This window comes from Esox lucius, chromosome 9 (genome assembly GCF_011004845.1).
Source record: "Esox lucius isolate fEsoLuc1 chromosome 9, fEsoLuc1.pri, whole genome shotgun sequence".
Taxonomy (NCBI): Eukaryota; Metazoa; Chordata; class Actinopteri; order Esociformes; family Esocidae; genus Esox; species Esox lucius.
Window position 1 is genome coordinate 22682011 of NC_047577.1, and position 18389 is coordinate 22700399.

General features: G+C 40.3%; 1 protein-coding gene across 1 annotated transcript; it reads right to left on the reverse strand.

Moving 5' to 3' along the window:
* Window positions 1-719: 719 nt before the first annotated feature.
* pgap4 (post-GPI attachment to proteins GalNAc transferase 4) lies at window positions 720-7747 on the reverse strand. Its single transcript, XM_010898569.5, has 2 exons — window positions 7659-7747; window positions 720-4885 (listed from the first exon to the last, which is right to left on the reverse strand). The coding sequence occupies exon 2, from the start codon at window positions 4565-4567 to the stop codon at window positions 3362-3364; it is 1206 nt and encodes a 401-aa protein (XP_010896871.2). The 5' UTR covers window positions 4568-4885; window positions 7659-7747; the 3' UTR covers window positions 720-3361.
* Window positions 7748-18389: the final 10642 nt, after the last annotated feature.

The window sequence follows — 18389 nt, forward strand, 5'->3', positions numbered from 1 at the left end:
TCTCTCTCCAAATCCTTTAAAGGTAATCTTCACCTGGGACTAGTCTGGGTTTCTTTAAAATGTTTGACCCTCACTAGTGTTTTTCACCTAGGCACTGGGCATACATTTCTTGTTTTTCTTTCTTGTTGGAGTTTTGGGTTAGTAAAAAGGGCTTCATAAATAACATTTGATTGTTTCTTTTAAATTCTGAATAAGGATGTTGCCAAGATAAATTATTTATCTTAGTCTTCATAATTGCTTAACACTTGGGACATACACTATAAAATGCAAGAGTTGATGACATTGAAAGTTGCAATTTTTGTAGACCAGGCCAGATGTTATGGTAACTAAATCATGTTTTTACAAATTATGGAATGAAGATTTATTCAAGTAGATTATTAAGTAGTAAAGGCTTTACCCAAATATTGTTTCATCATAAAGACTGAACAATTGTCACTAACTTATACCAATTTCAATGGATTAAATGACTGTAGCTAACTCGCTTTTCTCTGGTGGCATGGAATCATTAAGGACTGACATTTTGTGATTTGGCGTTCAAGGTGCCCTATCTGCACCTCCCAAAAAGCCAATAACCAGATTAGACAATTAAATTAATTAGAAACAAATACAATTTTTTATTTTTTTTTACATAATAAGCCTACATGCCAAAATATAGGTGATTACCTATATAACAGATATTATCCTCCCTTATCGAGACTGATGCTGACAAAGAAAATAGCCATGATTAAATTACTTTTAATTACATATATTGAATTGCCAGACAGGTTTTACAAATATAAGATCCTAAAAATGTGCATCAAACCCTTGATTCTGTTGACAAAAGCCTACTCTAGGTAGGTGGCATCGTAAAGTTCCCGAGTAGAAAATAGGCTACAAAATAAATGCACAATCTTCTGACCCGCATTTACATTATTTTAATTATTTTACATTTCAGAAATGTAGCAGATACATTTATCCAGACCGACTTCCAAGTCAGTATAATTTGATCCTGAGAAAGTAAAACAGGCAGCAATTCTGTACAATTGAAGTACTGGTGAAAATTGTTTTGAATGATGTATTCCTTTAATGGAATTGTAAATATCAGAAAAATAAATGTACAAAAAAACAGCAAGTGATAAAAAGCACACAGTTATACAGTGACTTAAGTAAACACAATATAGGTAATTAGAAAGAGCATGTAAACCAAATCTCACACAATTGTAATTCCTATGATTCTTGTGGGCTTTCATTTACAACAGTAGGTATGCACACAGTATCACAGTATCAGTTAAAGCCTTTAAAATGTGTTGTATTTCATCAAGATATGTGAATATATTTCAAACATTTGCAATGAAGCAATATTTCCATTGTCCAGTGTTCAAAAAGTTCAACCCTATTAACATTGTTATCCCTATAGTCATCAGTAGCCCAAGTTAAAAAAAACAACAATGACAATCCGTTTTGGTATTTATATTATAGTCGTTCCAGCACTGACTTCTGCCAATAATTAATTATTTGAGTAGACTTACTACTACTGAGTCAACAGTGAAGAGGTGACTCCGGGATGCTGGCCTTCTAGGCAGAGTTGCAAAGAAAAAGCCATATCTCAGTGACCCCAAAAAAAAAAGATTAAGATGGGCAAAAGAACAGACACTGAAGGAAGAACTCTGTCTAGATGCCCAGCATCCCAGAGTCGCCTATTCATGGCTGACGCTGAAACTGGTGTTTTGCGGGTACTATTTCACAAGCCCCCAGTTGAGGACCTGTGAGGTGTCTGTTTCTCAAACTAGACCCTCTAAAGGATTTGTCCTCTTGCTCAGTTGTGCACCTGCCCTCCCACTCTTTCTATTCTGGTTGGTGCCAGTTTGCGCCATTCTGTCAAGGTAGTACACATTGTTGCATGAAGTCTTCACTGTCTTGGCAATTTCTCAAATGGAATAGCCTTAACTTCTCCAAACAAAAATAGACTGATGAATTTCAGAAGTTCTTTGTTTCTGGCCATTGGAACATAAGACTGATGGTTGCTGATAATGTAGATATTCTACTGAAAATCAGTCGTTTCTAGCTACAATACTCATTTACAACATTAACAACGTCTACATTGTATTTGTGACCAATTTAATGTTATTTAAATGGACAAAAAAAATTGCTTTCTTTTGAAAACAAGGAGATTTCTAAGTGACCCTAAACTATTGAATGGCAGTGTATATGCAGTGAATTGTAACACACTAATCTTAATTTTACACCAACCATACCAACCACTTATTGCAGGCACTTACTGTAGGTGATGAAGTAGCAAAAATTAGAGACATTTGAAATAACTTGCTAGTATGGATCATTATTTTCTCAAATCTTCTCCAGTTTGTCTTGCAACTTGCTGTTTTACTTGACACTAAAGGAAACAGGCCAAGGTTTCACTGTAACTGCTAAATGCATCATTTCCACAATTCATCTCCACAATTTGACAGTAGAATTGGTATCCTTGATTTCAGCCATGACAACATATCAACTTGGAATGATTGGTAATGATTTCATTTAAGGTTATAGTGAACATGTTCAGATTTTAAATTTGCTCCAGCTATGAGCTGGAGCTACATATTTTCTATTATTTTGCACAACATTTAGTAAAGCCATCATTGAATAACAAAAATGATTGTCAATCTTGGCGTTCTGTGGCTAGAAAATATCATCTTCACCAGAAAGTACTGGCTGCAAGTGTAATGATAGTCCAAAAATACCACAATATTCTATGAATCATTATTGATACATTTTATGATTTAATATACACACATTTGCCTGTCCCCTTTAACAATTGTGATTTGAAAGTGTCCTTTGTAGGGCAATACAAAAAAAACATTGTTATATGTATGTAAAAAAAATATGGTTGCATTTACTGTGTTTTATGATATCCATTCAGGGATTGTATTGCTATACAGATTTTCACCCAGCTCTAAAGTTTACCCAATGTGAGTTGCACCCATTTCCTCCATAAGAAAACTAGACTGATTCTAGATGGATAAAACAGGTCAATTATCATGGGTCAATTCTTACAGTAGGCTGGAGAGGTCTAACATTACAGGCACCATTGGTGAATAGGTTAGATTTGGGAGACACTAGCCTAGTGCCATGCAATGAAGTGTTGAACTGGCACTATTAGGTGATATTAAGTAATATTTCTGATGTAGAGTTGAATTCCATTTTATTTAAGGCAAGTCAGCTTACTTGCTGGGGGCAGGGAGTGGAATTGTCTCCTACCTACATTCTCAGCATGCACAACAATTGACTAGAGCTATACTGGAGTTCAAAAGAAGCTCTATAGTAATGTATGTAGGGAGTAGGACACCTTCTGGAAAGCAGCCTCAAATCTTTTGGGATTATTTTCTCAAAGAAGTTTGGGCCTCAAAGGGTTGGGCCTGACCGACGAGAAAGCCCCGATATGGGACACCAGGTTGGGCTCTAGGCTGTGCGCCCACTCCCCAGATATAGTCCGAGCCATCTGATACAGAACCATATCCTTTGCGTTGCCCTTAACGCAGAACGAACCGTCCAGGTACTCTGCCACCCTGAGTGACGAATTACCTGGAAACAGCATTGCGGGGGTGCAGCACTCAGTAGCTGGGGATACGGCGTAGAGCTGCGGTGACAGGCGCCGCACCTCCAGGAGGTAGTGCCGACCTGCCAGCTCCACAGCGACCATGATATACAAAGTGAAAAAGAGGAAGTGGGTGGCGGAGACGGAGGTAAAGGCAGTACGGTATGACAGCACTAGGAGAAGGGCAGAGGCCCCAACTAGTCCAAGCCCCACCCATTCCAAGATGCGGTAGGGTTCTGGGTTCCAGTAGCGCTGCAGCCTTTCAGGGTGGTAGAGCTTGACGTAGAGGCTATGGAGGGCAAAACGCCGTGAGAGCAAATCACGGATGACGGTGAAGAAGTCGGCACTGGGTAGTGCGTCATCCTCGAGGACCACCACGTTTTTGGGCCTCGCAAGCTCCCATCCTTTGCGCAGGCAGTAGACGTAGTCTTGCTTCTCCTTCTCAAAGATGTTGACCTGAGCCTGGTTTCCCCGCTGCTCCTCGGTGGTCCTCCGCACCACCCGGAATCGGCTCTCCAGCAGTGCTGCATCCTCGTTTTCCATGGTTCCGCTTTCCACGTCACACACCAGCACTTCAGCACACCGCCGGCCCTCACCGCACCCCGTCAGAAGGATCTCCAGCCTCTGCATCACCTGAAGCAGGTAGTGGAATTCTCTGCCTTCTGTACGCCTGGCAGTCACTATGGTGATCAACAGTTCCGATCCCTTGGCAATGTTGGCGAACTCAGGTGACATGGCAGTAGACCGCGACGCCTTCCAGAAACCAAAAGCCTCTTCCCCTCTTTCATAGCTCTCTGCTAAAAACTTGTCACTCATGTCATTCAGATACACAGATTTGATGTAGTAATAAGAGTAAAGTAGCTTGTGGCAGCACAACGGCAGAACGAAGCCGAACGTTATGATACATAAGACTAGTCCTTTGGCAACAGGGCTGGACCATCGTAAATGTTGGGTTGCCAGAGCTTTCCATCGACGCATTGGTGAAGCTGTACTCATGAATATAGTTGAGTCTTAATAGCGATTTTACAAGCTTTAGGTGTAAAAGGAGATATTTACTCAGAGCTGATTGCAGTCTTAAGGTTGGGCAGCACCTTTGGACAGCTGTTAATTTTTTGGTTGGTTTGGTGTGTGGGAGAGGAGTTGGGGCTAATGGTTAACAAGTGCAATAAACAGCAGGTGGGCAAAGAAACATCTACATAGAGCAACCAGACTGGAGGAGTTCAACCAATGCTCTGTATAAATATAATGGATTTAGTTGTTTGAAACAAAATGAACAGCTTTAAAAAAAGTACAGCTCCATAGATTCAGTGGCATCTGTAAAACAAAAAAAGATTTGTTAGTATACTATTGAAACGGAAGGCTCATGCATAGCATTAATAGCCTGGAGGAGGTAAAAAAACAAAGTTTAAACGGTCAGTGGATATCAAAAGTCTATACACACTTAAGTTAAAATGCAGGTTCTGTTGGCTGACATCAAGAGAAATCATGTGGAACCTTTTTCAACTTTAATAAAATCTTTTAATCAACAATATTCAAGTGGAAAAACATAAGTGTGGTGATTGTAACAGTGTTCAGAATTAATTAATGATATTCCAAATAATGTACAACTGTCACCTAACATCAACTGAAGTGACTCTGACCCAAATAAAATCAGCTTAATGGTCCTTCATTAATATTGCAAAATAGCCTACTACAAAGAGCAAAGAGGGTCCACAAAAAGAGAACAAAAGATCTACTGGATCTTATTGCTGAAAGATATAGATAAGGAGAGGGATATAAAATAATTTCAAAGTCATTAGATAAATCAGTGAAGACCATCATTGAGAAAGGCCAAAATAGCACTAGCGCCTGGCCAAAAAACAATAAACTGAATAAAAAAAATAAACAATTGTATTTTACAGATTATATAGTATTTAAATATATCAGAATATTGGTTCATACCACAGATTTGCATGTGATATGAGACAAGAGCTGATACAAGCAATTGCTTTATACAACATTCAGGTAAAATAGCAATATACACATAAATACAAACACTTCTTTCTCAAACATTATTGACAATATTTACAATTTATATTGTACTACTAATTGACCTATAAATACAAGCACGAAAGATCAAAAGTCAGCTGTAGTTTTTATACTACAATAATTTAAAACAAAACTGTTAGAGATATTCTTGATTTAAACTTTTAACCAGTCCGTCTATCACTGTACATTGGCCTGTATTCTACTCATATTCGCTTTAGACAATCATAGAAGTATCCCCCCTGCCCTAAACCGTCCTGGACTAGCAAACAATACTACTATATTCTCATTCAGTAAAGGAAGAGGAGACAAGTCGTGTTTTTGTTTAAATTCAGTCTTGTAAATGTTAGGATTCTGCACAGTACCCTTTAATCCCTAGAAGGTCCATCAACAGCCTTCCTTGAAATTAAACGAGCCGCCGTGAATGGCCTTGTTACTTAAAAATGCGTAAATCTTAAAATATCTTTGCAAAAAATAAATAAATATATATATATATATAAATAAAACTTACAGCATGGTTGTGATTTTATTAACCAGAAACAGAGTATGCTGTCATTTTACTTATTAAAGTTTTATTTGACAAAATTAACAACGTTTGATTTTGTACATATTTGACGCTTTGAAATATGGTATGTTTTACTTGAAAGTAGGAACCCTGTCCTTATCACTTGATAGGCAGGCACATTTGCTGTGGCGCTCAAATGATTGCTTGCTCAGTCTCGTACTGGAAAGAGTGCAGTGTTTAGTTGTATAGTTGGGCTAATGAGTCATGTTTTTTTGTGTTTCTTCCTATAGCATTTTAATATGGAAACAGCTGCTTACACTAGTTAACTAGCCAATTAACTGTTCAGTTCATCTGTCAAGCTACTTAGAAAGGTTTCTGGGCTGCAAATGTGGGCTTCTCTCATAATGAGGAATAGAGAAGAGGAGGGAAAGATGGAGGATGAGGTATAGGAGGCTGAGCACATCATAGAAGGGAATCTAGAATTACATTTATTTGTTGTGTTGACTGAATTGTTTTTTGATCCTAGTGCCTAGACCAGAGGTGTCAAAACAGTTCCACAGAGGGCCGAGTGTCTGCGGGTTTTCGCTCTCACCTTGTACTTGATTAATTAGGTCACTAATTGGTTAGTTTCTACCCTCACCTGGTTGTTTAGGTCTGAACTGGGAACCACATTTTTGGAAAAAAAACTAAAACCAGAAGACACTCAGCCCTCCGTGGAACCGTTTTAACACACCTGGCCTATACAATGAGAAAACGAATTCATTATTCCGAGTTACAAGAATGTGGTGTCAAATTTAAGATGTGTATAGTGCTCTAAAACAGTAAACTGAATTCTGGGTAATCTACAGCAGCATTCTAGAATTATATGGGGGTCTAAAAGGTTGAGATCTTACGAAAAAAGTCCGCCAAAGATGTATTTATCTTGGTTTCTCATACAGACGAAAGTTTCTGCAACTTTTAAATTCACCAGTAGTTAGTAATAACACTAGGCAAACATAACTTAATGTATATGCATATATATAAAGACGGAACAGGGCGCTACCCTATGACAAAAATGGTCCAAAACATTTTTCTGTAAAAGTGCGTTACAGTTGTTACAGATATTGACTGTTTGAATTCAGACTTAAGAAAGACATTAAGAAATCAATAAGAAAATAGAAAAGCCGCTACTATACATACGACTGATATGTGTTTCGCAACTCACCAGTTGAGAACGACTGCGTTACGACATGGGGATCATTTTTGTTTTTACACTATTTTTAACGAGTAGACTGTGACGTTCGCATGTTTGTATCCAACCTATGTCTAGTGTATGTATTTAACACAGTAGAATTGCAATACACAGCGCGATAAAACTCGTCTGATTGTAACTTGCCGACTGAATAGTTAAAAAGCGAGTTAGTGTAATAACGGGCTATGCGATTCTAGTACAACGCCTCCATACTAGGTTGTGCTGACGAGGGGGGAAACGTTGTCCGCTAACACCAAATTTCCCGAGTTTATAACGGCCTACTTATATTAATCCTATTTCAAACTAACAAAGAAATATAGCTTTACCTTAGATTCAAATGGGGAGAACATAGTTGCACCACGGATACCAGCTAGTTTAAATTTTATACACGTATTCTGCCAGCAGCAACATAGATGACGTCATAATCGTATTGTAATGAGGAAACCTTCAGAATAGAAGCGCCAACATCAATATATTGCATAGTGTATAATTCGTTTTTAAAATGATTACGTTTTCTAATGACTGCAAAGAGAAAATAATTGAATTATATAGATTTAAAATTAAATACTTTTAACAACAATATTAAAGCATAAAATATGCAAGGCTCTATAACCAAATTTAGGCCTATGCAAATTGCAAATAAAAAAAAAACTGGACGTTGTATGTTGGAACATGGCATTCGAGAGTTACTCACTAGGGTATGAAGAATCCATATAAACCAGGGGTGTCAAACCGGTTCCACGGAGGGCAGAGTGTCTGCAGGTCTTTGGGTTTTCCTTTAAATTGGTTCCCAGGTCAGACCTGAACAACCAGGTGGGGGTAGAAATTAACCAATTAGTGAACTAATTAATCAATCAGGTACAAGGTGAGTGCGAAAACCTGCAGACACTCGGCCCTCCGTGGAACCGGTTTGACACCTGTGATATAAACTGTCAATTCATGGGGGAAAATAGAGGCTATAGCAGCACTTTCTAAGCCACCCACTCCATTGGCTCCAGTGCAATACACTATACCCGAAAATGCCCTATGCAAATTGCCTAATAAAAAAAAAATTCGTTGTTAGGTGGAACATGGCATTCGAAGGAATTAAGGAATTATGCTCCTTGCCATTCTTTTCCATGGTGGCTTTTATTGTGAAATAAGTATCGGAGTTAGTTCTGCTTGCATAATGTATTGAAGGTTAATCAATTTTCTTTCGTGCTGAAGGATTTACTGTACGAGAAGCGTACACATTTACCGTAAAGCTTGAACAAGATTGGATATAATGACTATCTATATACAAATAACCACTAGATGACAATGTACATACAGTGAATGTTCCGAAACCATTCCCATGGTAAGAATAATTAATATTGTGCTGCTGTCTGTATGATAGTATGGAGAACCAAAGCAGTCAAAATTAAATATATAAATATTTAAATAAATATATTATTTTGAGTGGCACATTCATCATGAAATATTTTTTATATTATATTTCGTAGCATATTTCATGATCACAAGGGATATGTCAATCAATGCAAGTCTTTAGCCGCTGATAGGCTAATCCAGCGACACGAGCTTCGCGGAGAGTTGCTGGTTTCTGGCTCTATGGTTTCTGGGTTTTCAAACAGGATTTTGCAGCATTAGCGGTTGTGCTGAGTTGAAGCAATTTAGCAAGTTTGTATAATTTTTTTTATTGTACAAGCACTCTTATTAAGTACAATCCTAGTATTTGGCAATAAAAATGCAAGTCTAACACTGGCAGTAGCGTGGTTAGGCCTGGGCTTCTGGGGTTTGGGCCCGGTGTCTTTTGACACAATTCCAAAAAAATACATGAAGACGTCTGTTTGTTTTTGAGCTGGAATGTGGTTAAGAGAGCAGACATTTTCAAAGTGCATGCTTCCGTTCAATTTTGCAAAGTTGTATCTTGCTAAACAGATGGTGTATCCCGCATGTTTCACCAACATAGCACATCTGTTTTGGCAGTGTTACTCACAAAGCAAATCAGTGATGTGTGCAGAGGCATTGCTAGGATCACTATACATTCAGGGCTTAGCACCACCCTTGCCCCGCAGGACAGGAAGTTCAGGGTTTGGAACGTACAGGAGAAAAATTATGATGTACATGCTAGCGGCCTACACGTCTACACTGTCATAATGCGCAATCAGAATTATAGATGAATAGATCCGGGGCTATTCATAAAAGATCCGGGGCTATAGCCCGGTTGTAGAATTAGGGGTGGCCGGGGGTCATGACCTCCCCCCACATATTACAGGCAGGTCAATGTGACCCCCAGGAAAAGTACACAAATCCTGGGATCCATTGACCCCGACCGCCCCAATAAACAATACAAAAATACGCCGTTGTCCAGATGGTTACCATTGATACTGATGGCTACACCATAACATACCATACTATAATGTTGTTATGTAGGGGCATTTATGTTGGCCAATTGGCATGTCACTATTTTAAGTTATATATTGCTCACCCATTGAAATAAAACTAACATTTAGTCGCAAGTAGATAAATCTTGTTTGAAAGCCCACAAACAAGCAACTGTCAGTGAAGCTAGTTGTCGCTGGATAAGCCAATCAGTAGCTAAATACCCCACTTGCATTTATTGTCATATCTATTGTGATCATGAAATATGCATGAAATATTGCATAACATTTTAAAATATGTAATAAAATGATGAAATATGCCATGCAATAACAAAACAGGTCATGATATTATGGAGAAGGCCATCATTTTATGAAATACATCTAGTAAAACATAGGGAAATACCATATATTATAATTAAATATCCTACCATTATTTTGAAAAGGGGCAGTATAAAACATATTTCATAATAATGTGCCACTTAAAATAATAGATATTTAAACAATTAATTATATAATTAATTATTTAAATTTGAATCCTTTGGTCCTCCATACTGGATAGCTTACAAAAGATTGACAGTCACCTAAAGTAAACATGACAATGACTGAAGAAAACCCATGCAATTCATCATTTTGCCACCAACAGGCGCACGGTGCATGCTCATCAGAGTAAGATACGTGTGTCGATGGGAAATCTAGCAAAGAAAGATGTGCTCTGAACAGGTTGAGTCCTACCTGTGCACATTCCTGATAGTCATACAACATTAAAAGGTAATTAAATCCATCTAGTTTTTATCACATTCACAAAACTTTGGGTGAGTAAGAGGGTGTTTTCATGTCAAATTATCTTTCCGGTTTTTCTAGTTATGTCCCTTAACACTAATAACCAATGGCTAAATTACAACATAGCTCTAACTGTCATCTTAAAGGTGGGGCAGACTGGGTGTGTCGCTATCTGTACACTTCACTCTACTGGCCTGAACCAAATTTAACTTCATCTGGGTTATCCAGCAGTAAAAGACAGTTTTAAATTTCCCAACAGAAACTGTCCATGAGATATGAAGTTCAGCTGAACTGTGCCTGCCTGGTTGTGTACACCATTGACTGTGAAACTGAGCTGGGTCCCACAATTAGTTTACCCACTACTTTTTTCAGTATCCGGGAGAAGTTTAGGTCAGGGGGAACACTAGTTTAGTACAAATTTAAATTTAAAAAATTGCTATGGGACTATGTGAATCTGCATTTTAATTTCTGTAATTTCTTCAAATTTTTCGATGAGTTGTACCATATTAATTTGCGAAAACGCTGCATCAAAACGTTCCAAAGGTTTAGATAGCATTGGGGATATATGCAGAGCAGTGTATTCTACCATGAATAATAATTAATAGTATGTTCAATCAATCAAATGTATTTTATTAAGTCCTTTTTACATCAGCACTTTTATAAATACCCAGCCTGATACCCCAAAGAGCAAACAACAAAAATAACTGATGCACAGTGTCTCGGAAAACCTCCCTAATAGGGTCCAACCTTTGGAAGACACCTAAAGAGGAACCAGACTCTGAGGGGTGGCCAGTCCTGTTCTTGCTGTGCCGGATAAAGATTATAAAAGGACACAACCTTTTGGGCCATGTCAATGTTTTTGCATGTTCAAATGACATGTTCAAATGACATGTGTCCAGAGTCTTCAAACAGAAGACTTAGGTCTTAAGGTTAAACAGGACACCAGGAAAAGTAGAGAGAGCATACCTCAGCATATGTTTCAGACTCACAACAGTCCCCCTGCACACTAATATAGCAGCATAAAGCTAGGGGCTGATGTTGTCTAGTTTAAAACTCTTTTGTACTCATGTGTTTCATGGTTTCTACTGCTGGAAAGCCTGTGTGCAAATTATAAAATGCACACGCATGTTATTCGCCTTAGCCTTCGCTCCCCACATGTATCAGTGAGGCTTGGCTGCCCATGTCTGACCCTGTCACTGGTTCACCGCTTTTCTTTCCTTGGACCACTTTTGATAGGTACTGACCACTGCAGACCAGGAACACCCTACAAGGGCAGCAGTTTTGGAGATGCCCTAACCCAGTCGTCTAGCCATCAAAGTCTCTCAGATCCTTATGTTTGCCATTTTTCCTGCTTCTAATACTTCAACTTTGAGGACACAGTGTTCACTTGCTGCCTAATATATCCCACCCACTGACAGGTGCCATGATAACAAGATTATTGTGTTATTCACTTCACTTCTATGTTATGGCTGATCGGTGTAATTCGTGGCACCAACTACATGGCCATGAAGTCGGTTTTGTTTCTTTGTAGTTGATGGACATGATGACAAAAACAAATGATTTGTCACACGAAATGGGGTCTGGGGGAGGGCATTTATTGTTTGATGTAATATTCTACTGATTCTAGATGACTGGGATATATGTAGTTTGTCTGCATGGTTGCATTTTTCCTGTGGCCAAGTAGTGTAGATTTGTCACAGCCTTGATCTCCGATGTTATTGGGTTGTTTCTGTTAGTTGGTGAAGTGACTGCATCAATGACTGGTTCTACTATGACCATTATACCCTTGCGATTAAGGTGATACCTTGTTAAAAGCTCAGTATCAATACATTTTTCTAAAACGTCAACCTGATTACGAGGCGGATTGCCAGCAGCAGCCCTTTTGGATTGTTTATGATTTGGTCTTAGTGACATAGGAGTCCTCTTGACTACTCCTAACTTTTCACAGATTTAGGAGCTGGTTTTAGTGCTAAAATGCTTTGTGAAATACTCTTAGAGTCCTAAAGGACTGACACGCCCATTTTTTTAAGAGTTACACCTAAATCAGCAAGTTAGGAGCTACTTTTAGCCTTAAGATGTTTTAGCCTTAAGAGTTCATAACTAACCCGTGATTTAATTTATATTTTACACTCTACCTTTTTAATTTCTTGATCCATGTTTAGTTTTGAACTCCCTTTACCTGGGTACTTAGATCTTAATTAGATAATTCCCTCAAGTGGTGAAAACAGCCGGACCTAGTTGAATACTTTAATTGTACTTTTTACATTTCTGCTGATTAGAGGGATGCAATAAAAACATTAGTGGAACTGGCTTTGGGGTCCAGATTTCAATACCCCTGGTATATAGGCCTACTGTATACTTATTTTCAAACAGTTCACCCCTCCCATTAGCTGTTTTAAGATTAGGAGAATGTGACTAATTGCATTACTCAAGGATGACTATAATATATTTGCCATGAACAAATATCTGCAGTGATATCTATCAAAATGAGTCAATATCATGCTGTCCCAGTGAATCAATATGGTAAAATAAATACTGTGTTGACACCAAAGCTGGGCACAGTTAATCAAAAACTTTACTTTGTTAACCATTAATCTGTTCACCAAAAATAAATTTTCAATAACTGTTAAAAAAAAAACAATTTTGCTATAAACGTTGACATTAATCTTTATTATTAATCAAATTAATAAAAAAATAAAATTTGCTCTAAAAATAAAAAATAATATTTATGTATATTTAAAGGCTTGCATTCGTAATTTTTTTAACTGTACGTGTGTAGCGAGGTCTCGCGTGGGAGACGTACGCCCTCCCCCCCGGGAGGGGAGCATCCCCAAACAATTTGTGAGGTATTGTTCTATGTTCAGTGTAATCCTGGAGATACTTATGCACATGTGTTTTGCGCTTGTGCGCTTGTTTTACTGCGTGCCATTTAAAGAAGGAAACAATACACAGCTACGTTTACTGCCTCCCTGCGTTTGACTCCTTTTATTTGACACGTCACAACGACACATTTGTGACAACGTGCTAGAAGCTCACGGTTCTATTTCATTTCTAGTCAATCTACCACATCATATGAATCATATGAACCCTTCCAGGTCAGGTGATTGGCGCATTAAATTAACCAGTCAGACGTGGGCATTACATCAACGACAATATCACACTATAATACTGTCACATGTTCACACCTCCCTCTCTTTGAATCTTCCTCGAGTATGTGAGCATTCTAGAACGTAAAACTATTACAAACCTGCTTTAAATGGATGTTACCAGTAGCTGCCTTACCTATCTAACCATCAAGTCTTTGCTGTTGCTATTGACAGTACAGTCAGGGTGGGGTAGGTTAATTTTTAAATGTAATCCGTTACAGTTACAAGTTACCTGTTGTGATGGCAATTTACAATGTATCGACACTCGGAGTAAGGAACACAGAGACAAAAATGTATCTCGGCACATACTAACAGTTTTATTAACTATTATGCAAAATATGAGAGACGCGTCAAACGCTTACAGACATAATCATCCGAGGAGTCTCTAACTCCATACATGAACAATCCGTATTTATTATATAGAAAAAGGGGTGTGGTAAGTTGTTGCCCATCGGTCTCATGTCAATCAAACACATGCCCTTTGTTCTATCACATGTCCTGGGCTTGACACAATTGGGACATGGTGTCTTCCCTCATGTGGTTAACTTTCTCAACCCTTAAGGGAAACTTAAAGCATCTAGACAACCTCCAGGTCGGCAGATGATTAACCCCACAACCCATTGTGACCAATCAAGAATGACCCCTAAGACATATACCAGATCCCTCTCTCCTACATTCCTTTGTCTAGGCAGGAGGACATGGCCCAAATATCTAATAATCCTCTGATATTATACAGACGTGTGTCACAATCAAAGTAAAGATTTACATACCAGCCAATAGAAAGACAGACATTTCTCAAATGTACCCTAGTTCAAAATTTCCATAACACTGTCCACATTTGTAATCAGTAACGTAACTTTTTGATTACTCAAACACAGTAAGGTAATCTGATTACGTTGAATTACTTTTAGATTACTTTCATTTTAAGAGGCATTGGAAAACAAATAGGAATAGCCTATAACCAACTGAACACCTTTTTAGGGATGAATCAATGTTAGAGTTTACATAGCTGGCTAACAATGGAATTCGCATTTTACCTTATGTGTTGTGTAGGCTACAGTGCCTCTGGAAATGGGTTTCTAAACCTTTGCTTTCTACTTAAATTTGATTGGGCTAAATCTCTACATTACACGCTAAAGGTCTGTCAGATATTCAGTCATTCCAATTAATCCAATAATCCTTGATCTTCCAGAATCTGACTTTTTATCTGAACTGTCACAATAGTTGGTGTAGTGATGTGTTGTGAGAGCAAGGAACCAAGTGCAGGCAGGTGTAGTCGGTGTTGAGTCTTTAATAGACAAGAAATAAACAAACACTGAGCACAAAACACACAAAAGCAAAGGGCTGACTAAAGCAGCAAAAACGACAATATACAATGGAACACGTACTTACAAACAACGGCAACACACACAACATCCAAACACAACAAAAACAATGAGCCACCATGTGGGGAGCAGAGGGGAAACATACATACACATACAAATTAGCTAGATTCGGACCTGGTGTGGAAGATTGGAAACATGTGACAGTCCGGGATGTGTTCTTGAGATATGGGAACTGAGAAACTATGGCACGGTGGCGCTGCTGCTCACCGCACCATGACATGAACATAACCCAGAATCTAATGATGCTTAAGCCTGTTCTGTTATTTGTGATTTATTCATGTTTTTAATTGCTTCATTGTTGAAATTGGCAATTACTCGAAAAGGGTATTGACATTGTTGTATATCAAAATTAAGATATCCCTATCTTTTCGCGCATAAACTCAATCTGCAGTAGTAGATGATTTGCTCCACAACCAACATTGTCTAAATGTTGCAGAAACCTCCGGCATGCGAATGCACGTTTGCAATCGTGAACACCCGCATAGAAATAAGATTTATCCGCGCGAACATTACCTGCGATTATTATGGCTACCGGTGATGGATCAAAATGCAAATGAAATAAATAAACTGTGATTATAAACCTGCACTCTTAGCTTAAAGTAAATGACGTCAGCAGCCAATGATAACCAATGAACACAATCAGAGATTGAAATAGAAGAAGAGGGCAGGAAATGTACAAGTATTTTGATATATTGTATGCTCTAAGTGGAATGTACAGTGGGGAGAACAAGTGTTTGATACACTGCCGATTTTGCAGGTTTTCCCAATTACAAAGCATGTAGAAGTCTGTTATTTTTTTATCATAGGTACTCTTCAACTGTGAGTGACGGAATCTAAAACAAAAATCCAGAAAATCACATTGTATGATTTTTAAGTAATTAATTTGCATTTTATTGCATGACATACGTATTTGATACATCGGAAAAGCAGAACTTAACATTTGCTACATAAACCTTTGTTTGCAATTACAGAGATCATACATTTCCTGTAGTTCTTGACCAGGTTTGCACACACTGCAGCAGGGATTTTGGCCCACTCCTCCATTCAGACATTCTCCAGATCCTTGAGGTTTCGGGGCTGTCGCTGGGCAATACAGACCTCTATATGCTTTGTAAGTAGGAAAACCTGCAAAATCGGCAGCGTATCAAATACTTGTTCTCCCCACTGTATAGCAATCAGGGCAAAAAGAATGCAAAAAAATTATGCAAGTACAATGGCAATTCTAAATGTGCAGTGCAGGCAAATTGAAGGTACAATGTGGCATGTGCAACTGAAATGCAGGTATAGCGGCAATGAGGATCCCAAGATGGCGGCCTAGCATCTACCCAGCTATTTCTGCTAGTTATGTTAAAGCATTGACGTCTTAATCCGAGTAATAGACAGTGGTGTAAAGTAACAAAGTAGTAATACTTTGTTACCGTACTTAAGTAGTTTTATGGAGTATCTGTACTATGCTGTACAAAACTGGAATAAAATACCAGAAGATCTTAGACGTGCCCCAAACGTATCAATTTTTAAATTCAGGTAAAAAACACTTCTCTCACACGCCTATGACTGAGCACTTCAACTTGTTGCTTCCTATGTTTTTATCCCATTTTTAATCTTTATATGTTTTCTTATTCCCCTCCAAGAACTGCCACCTTAACGTGGTGGAGGGGTTTGAGTACCCGAGTGACCGTAGGAGCTATGTTGTCTGGGGCTATATGCCCCTGGTAGGGTCTCCCAAGGCAAACAGGTCTTAGGCCACGGGTCAGACTAAGAGCGGTTCAAACCCCCCTTAATGATGAAAAAAAATATTGAGTACCGTGACGTCGCCCGGTATGGCGCAGCCGGGGCCCCACCCTGGAGCCAGGCCCGGGGTTGGGGCTCGTATGCGAGCGCCTGGTGGCCGGGCCTTCCCCCATGGGGCCCGGCCGGGCTCAGCCCGAACGGGCGACGTGGGGCCGCCCTCCCGTGGGCTCACCACCCACAGGAGGGACCATAAGGGGCCGGTGCGAAGAGGATCGGGCGGCAATCGAAGGCAGGGGCCTAGACAACCCGATCTCTGGACACGGAAACTAGCTCTAGGGACGTGGAATGTCACCTCGCTGGCGGGGAAGGAGCCTGAGCTAGTGCGTGAGGTTGAGAGGTTCCGATTAGAGGTAGTCGGGATCACCTCTACGCACGGCTTGGGCTCTGGAACCACACTCCTTGAGAGAGGATGGACTCTTCACCACTCTGGAGTTGCCCATGGTGAGAGGCGGCGGGCTGGTGTGGGTTTGCTTATAGCTCCCCAGCTCTGCCGCCATGTGTTGGAGTTTACCCCGGTGAACGAGAGGGTCGTTTCCCTGTGCCTACGGGTCGGGGATAGGTCTCTCACTGTTGTTTGTGCCTACGGGCCGAACGGCAGTGCAGAGTACCCGACCTTCTTGGAGTCTCTGGGAGGGGTGCTGGAAAGTGCTCCGACTGGGGACTCTATTGTTCTACTGGGGGACTTCAACGCCCACGTGGGCAACGACAGTGACACCTGGAGGGGCGTGATTGGGAGGAACGGCCCCCCTGATCTGAACCCGAGTGGTGTTCAGTTATTGGACTTCTGTGCTAGTCACAGTTTGTCCATAACGAACACCATGTTCAAGCATAAGGGTGTCCATCAGTGCACGTGGCACCAGGACACCCTAGGCCGCAGGTCGATGATCGACTTTGTTGTCGTCTCATCTGACCTGCGGCCGTATGTCTTGGATACTCGGGTGAAGAGAGGGGCGGAGCTGTCAACTGATCACCACCTGGTGGTGAGTTGGATCCAATGGCGGGGGAGAAAGCTGGACAGACTCGGCAGGCCCAAGCGTACTGTAAGGGTCTGCTGGGAACGTCTGGCCGAGTCTCCTGTCAGAGAGATCTTTAACTCCCACCTCCGGCAGAGCTTCGACTGGATCCCGAGGGAGGTTGGAGATATTGAGTCCGAGTGGACCATGTTCTCCACCGCCATTGTCGAAGCGGCCGCTCGGAGCTGTGGCCGTAAGGTCTCCGGTGCCTGTCAAGCTGAAGAAGGAGTCCTATCAGGCCTGGTTGGCTTGTGGGACTCCTGACGCAGCTGACGGGTACCGACAGGCCAAGCGGGCTGCAGCCCGGGTGGTTGTGGAGGCAAAAACTCGGGCCTGGGAGGAGTTCGGTGAGGCCATGGAGAAGGACTATCGGCTGGCCTCGAAGAGATTCTGGCAAACCATCCGGCGCCTCAGGAGAGGGAAACAGTGCCCTACCAACGCTGTTTACAGTAGAGGTGGGCAGCTGTTGACCTCAACTGAGGATGTCGTCGGGCGGTGGAAGGAATACTTCGAGGATCTCCTCAATCCCGCTGTCACTTCTTCCATTGAGGAAGCAGAGGATGAGGGCTCAGAGGTGGACTC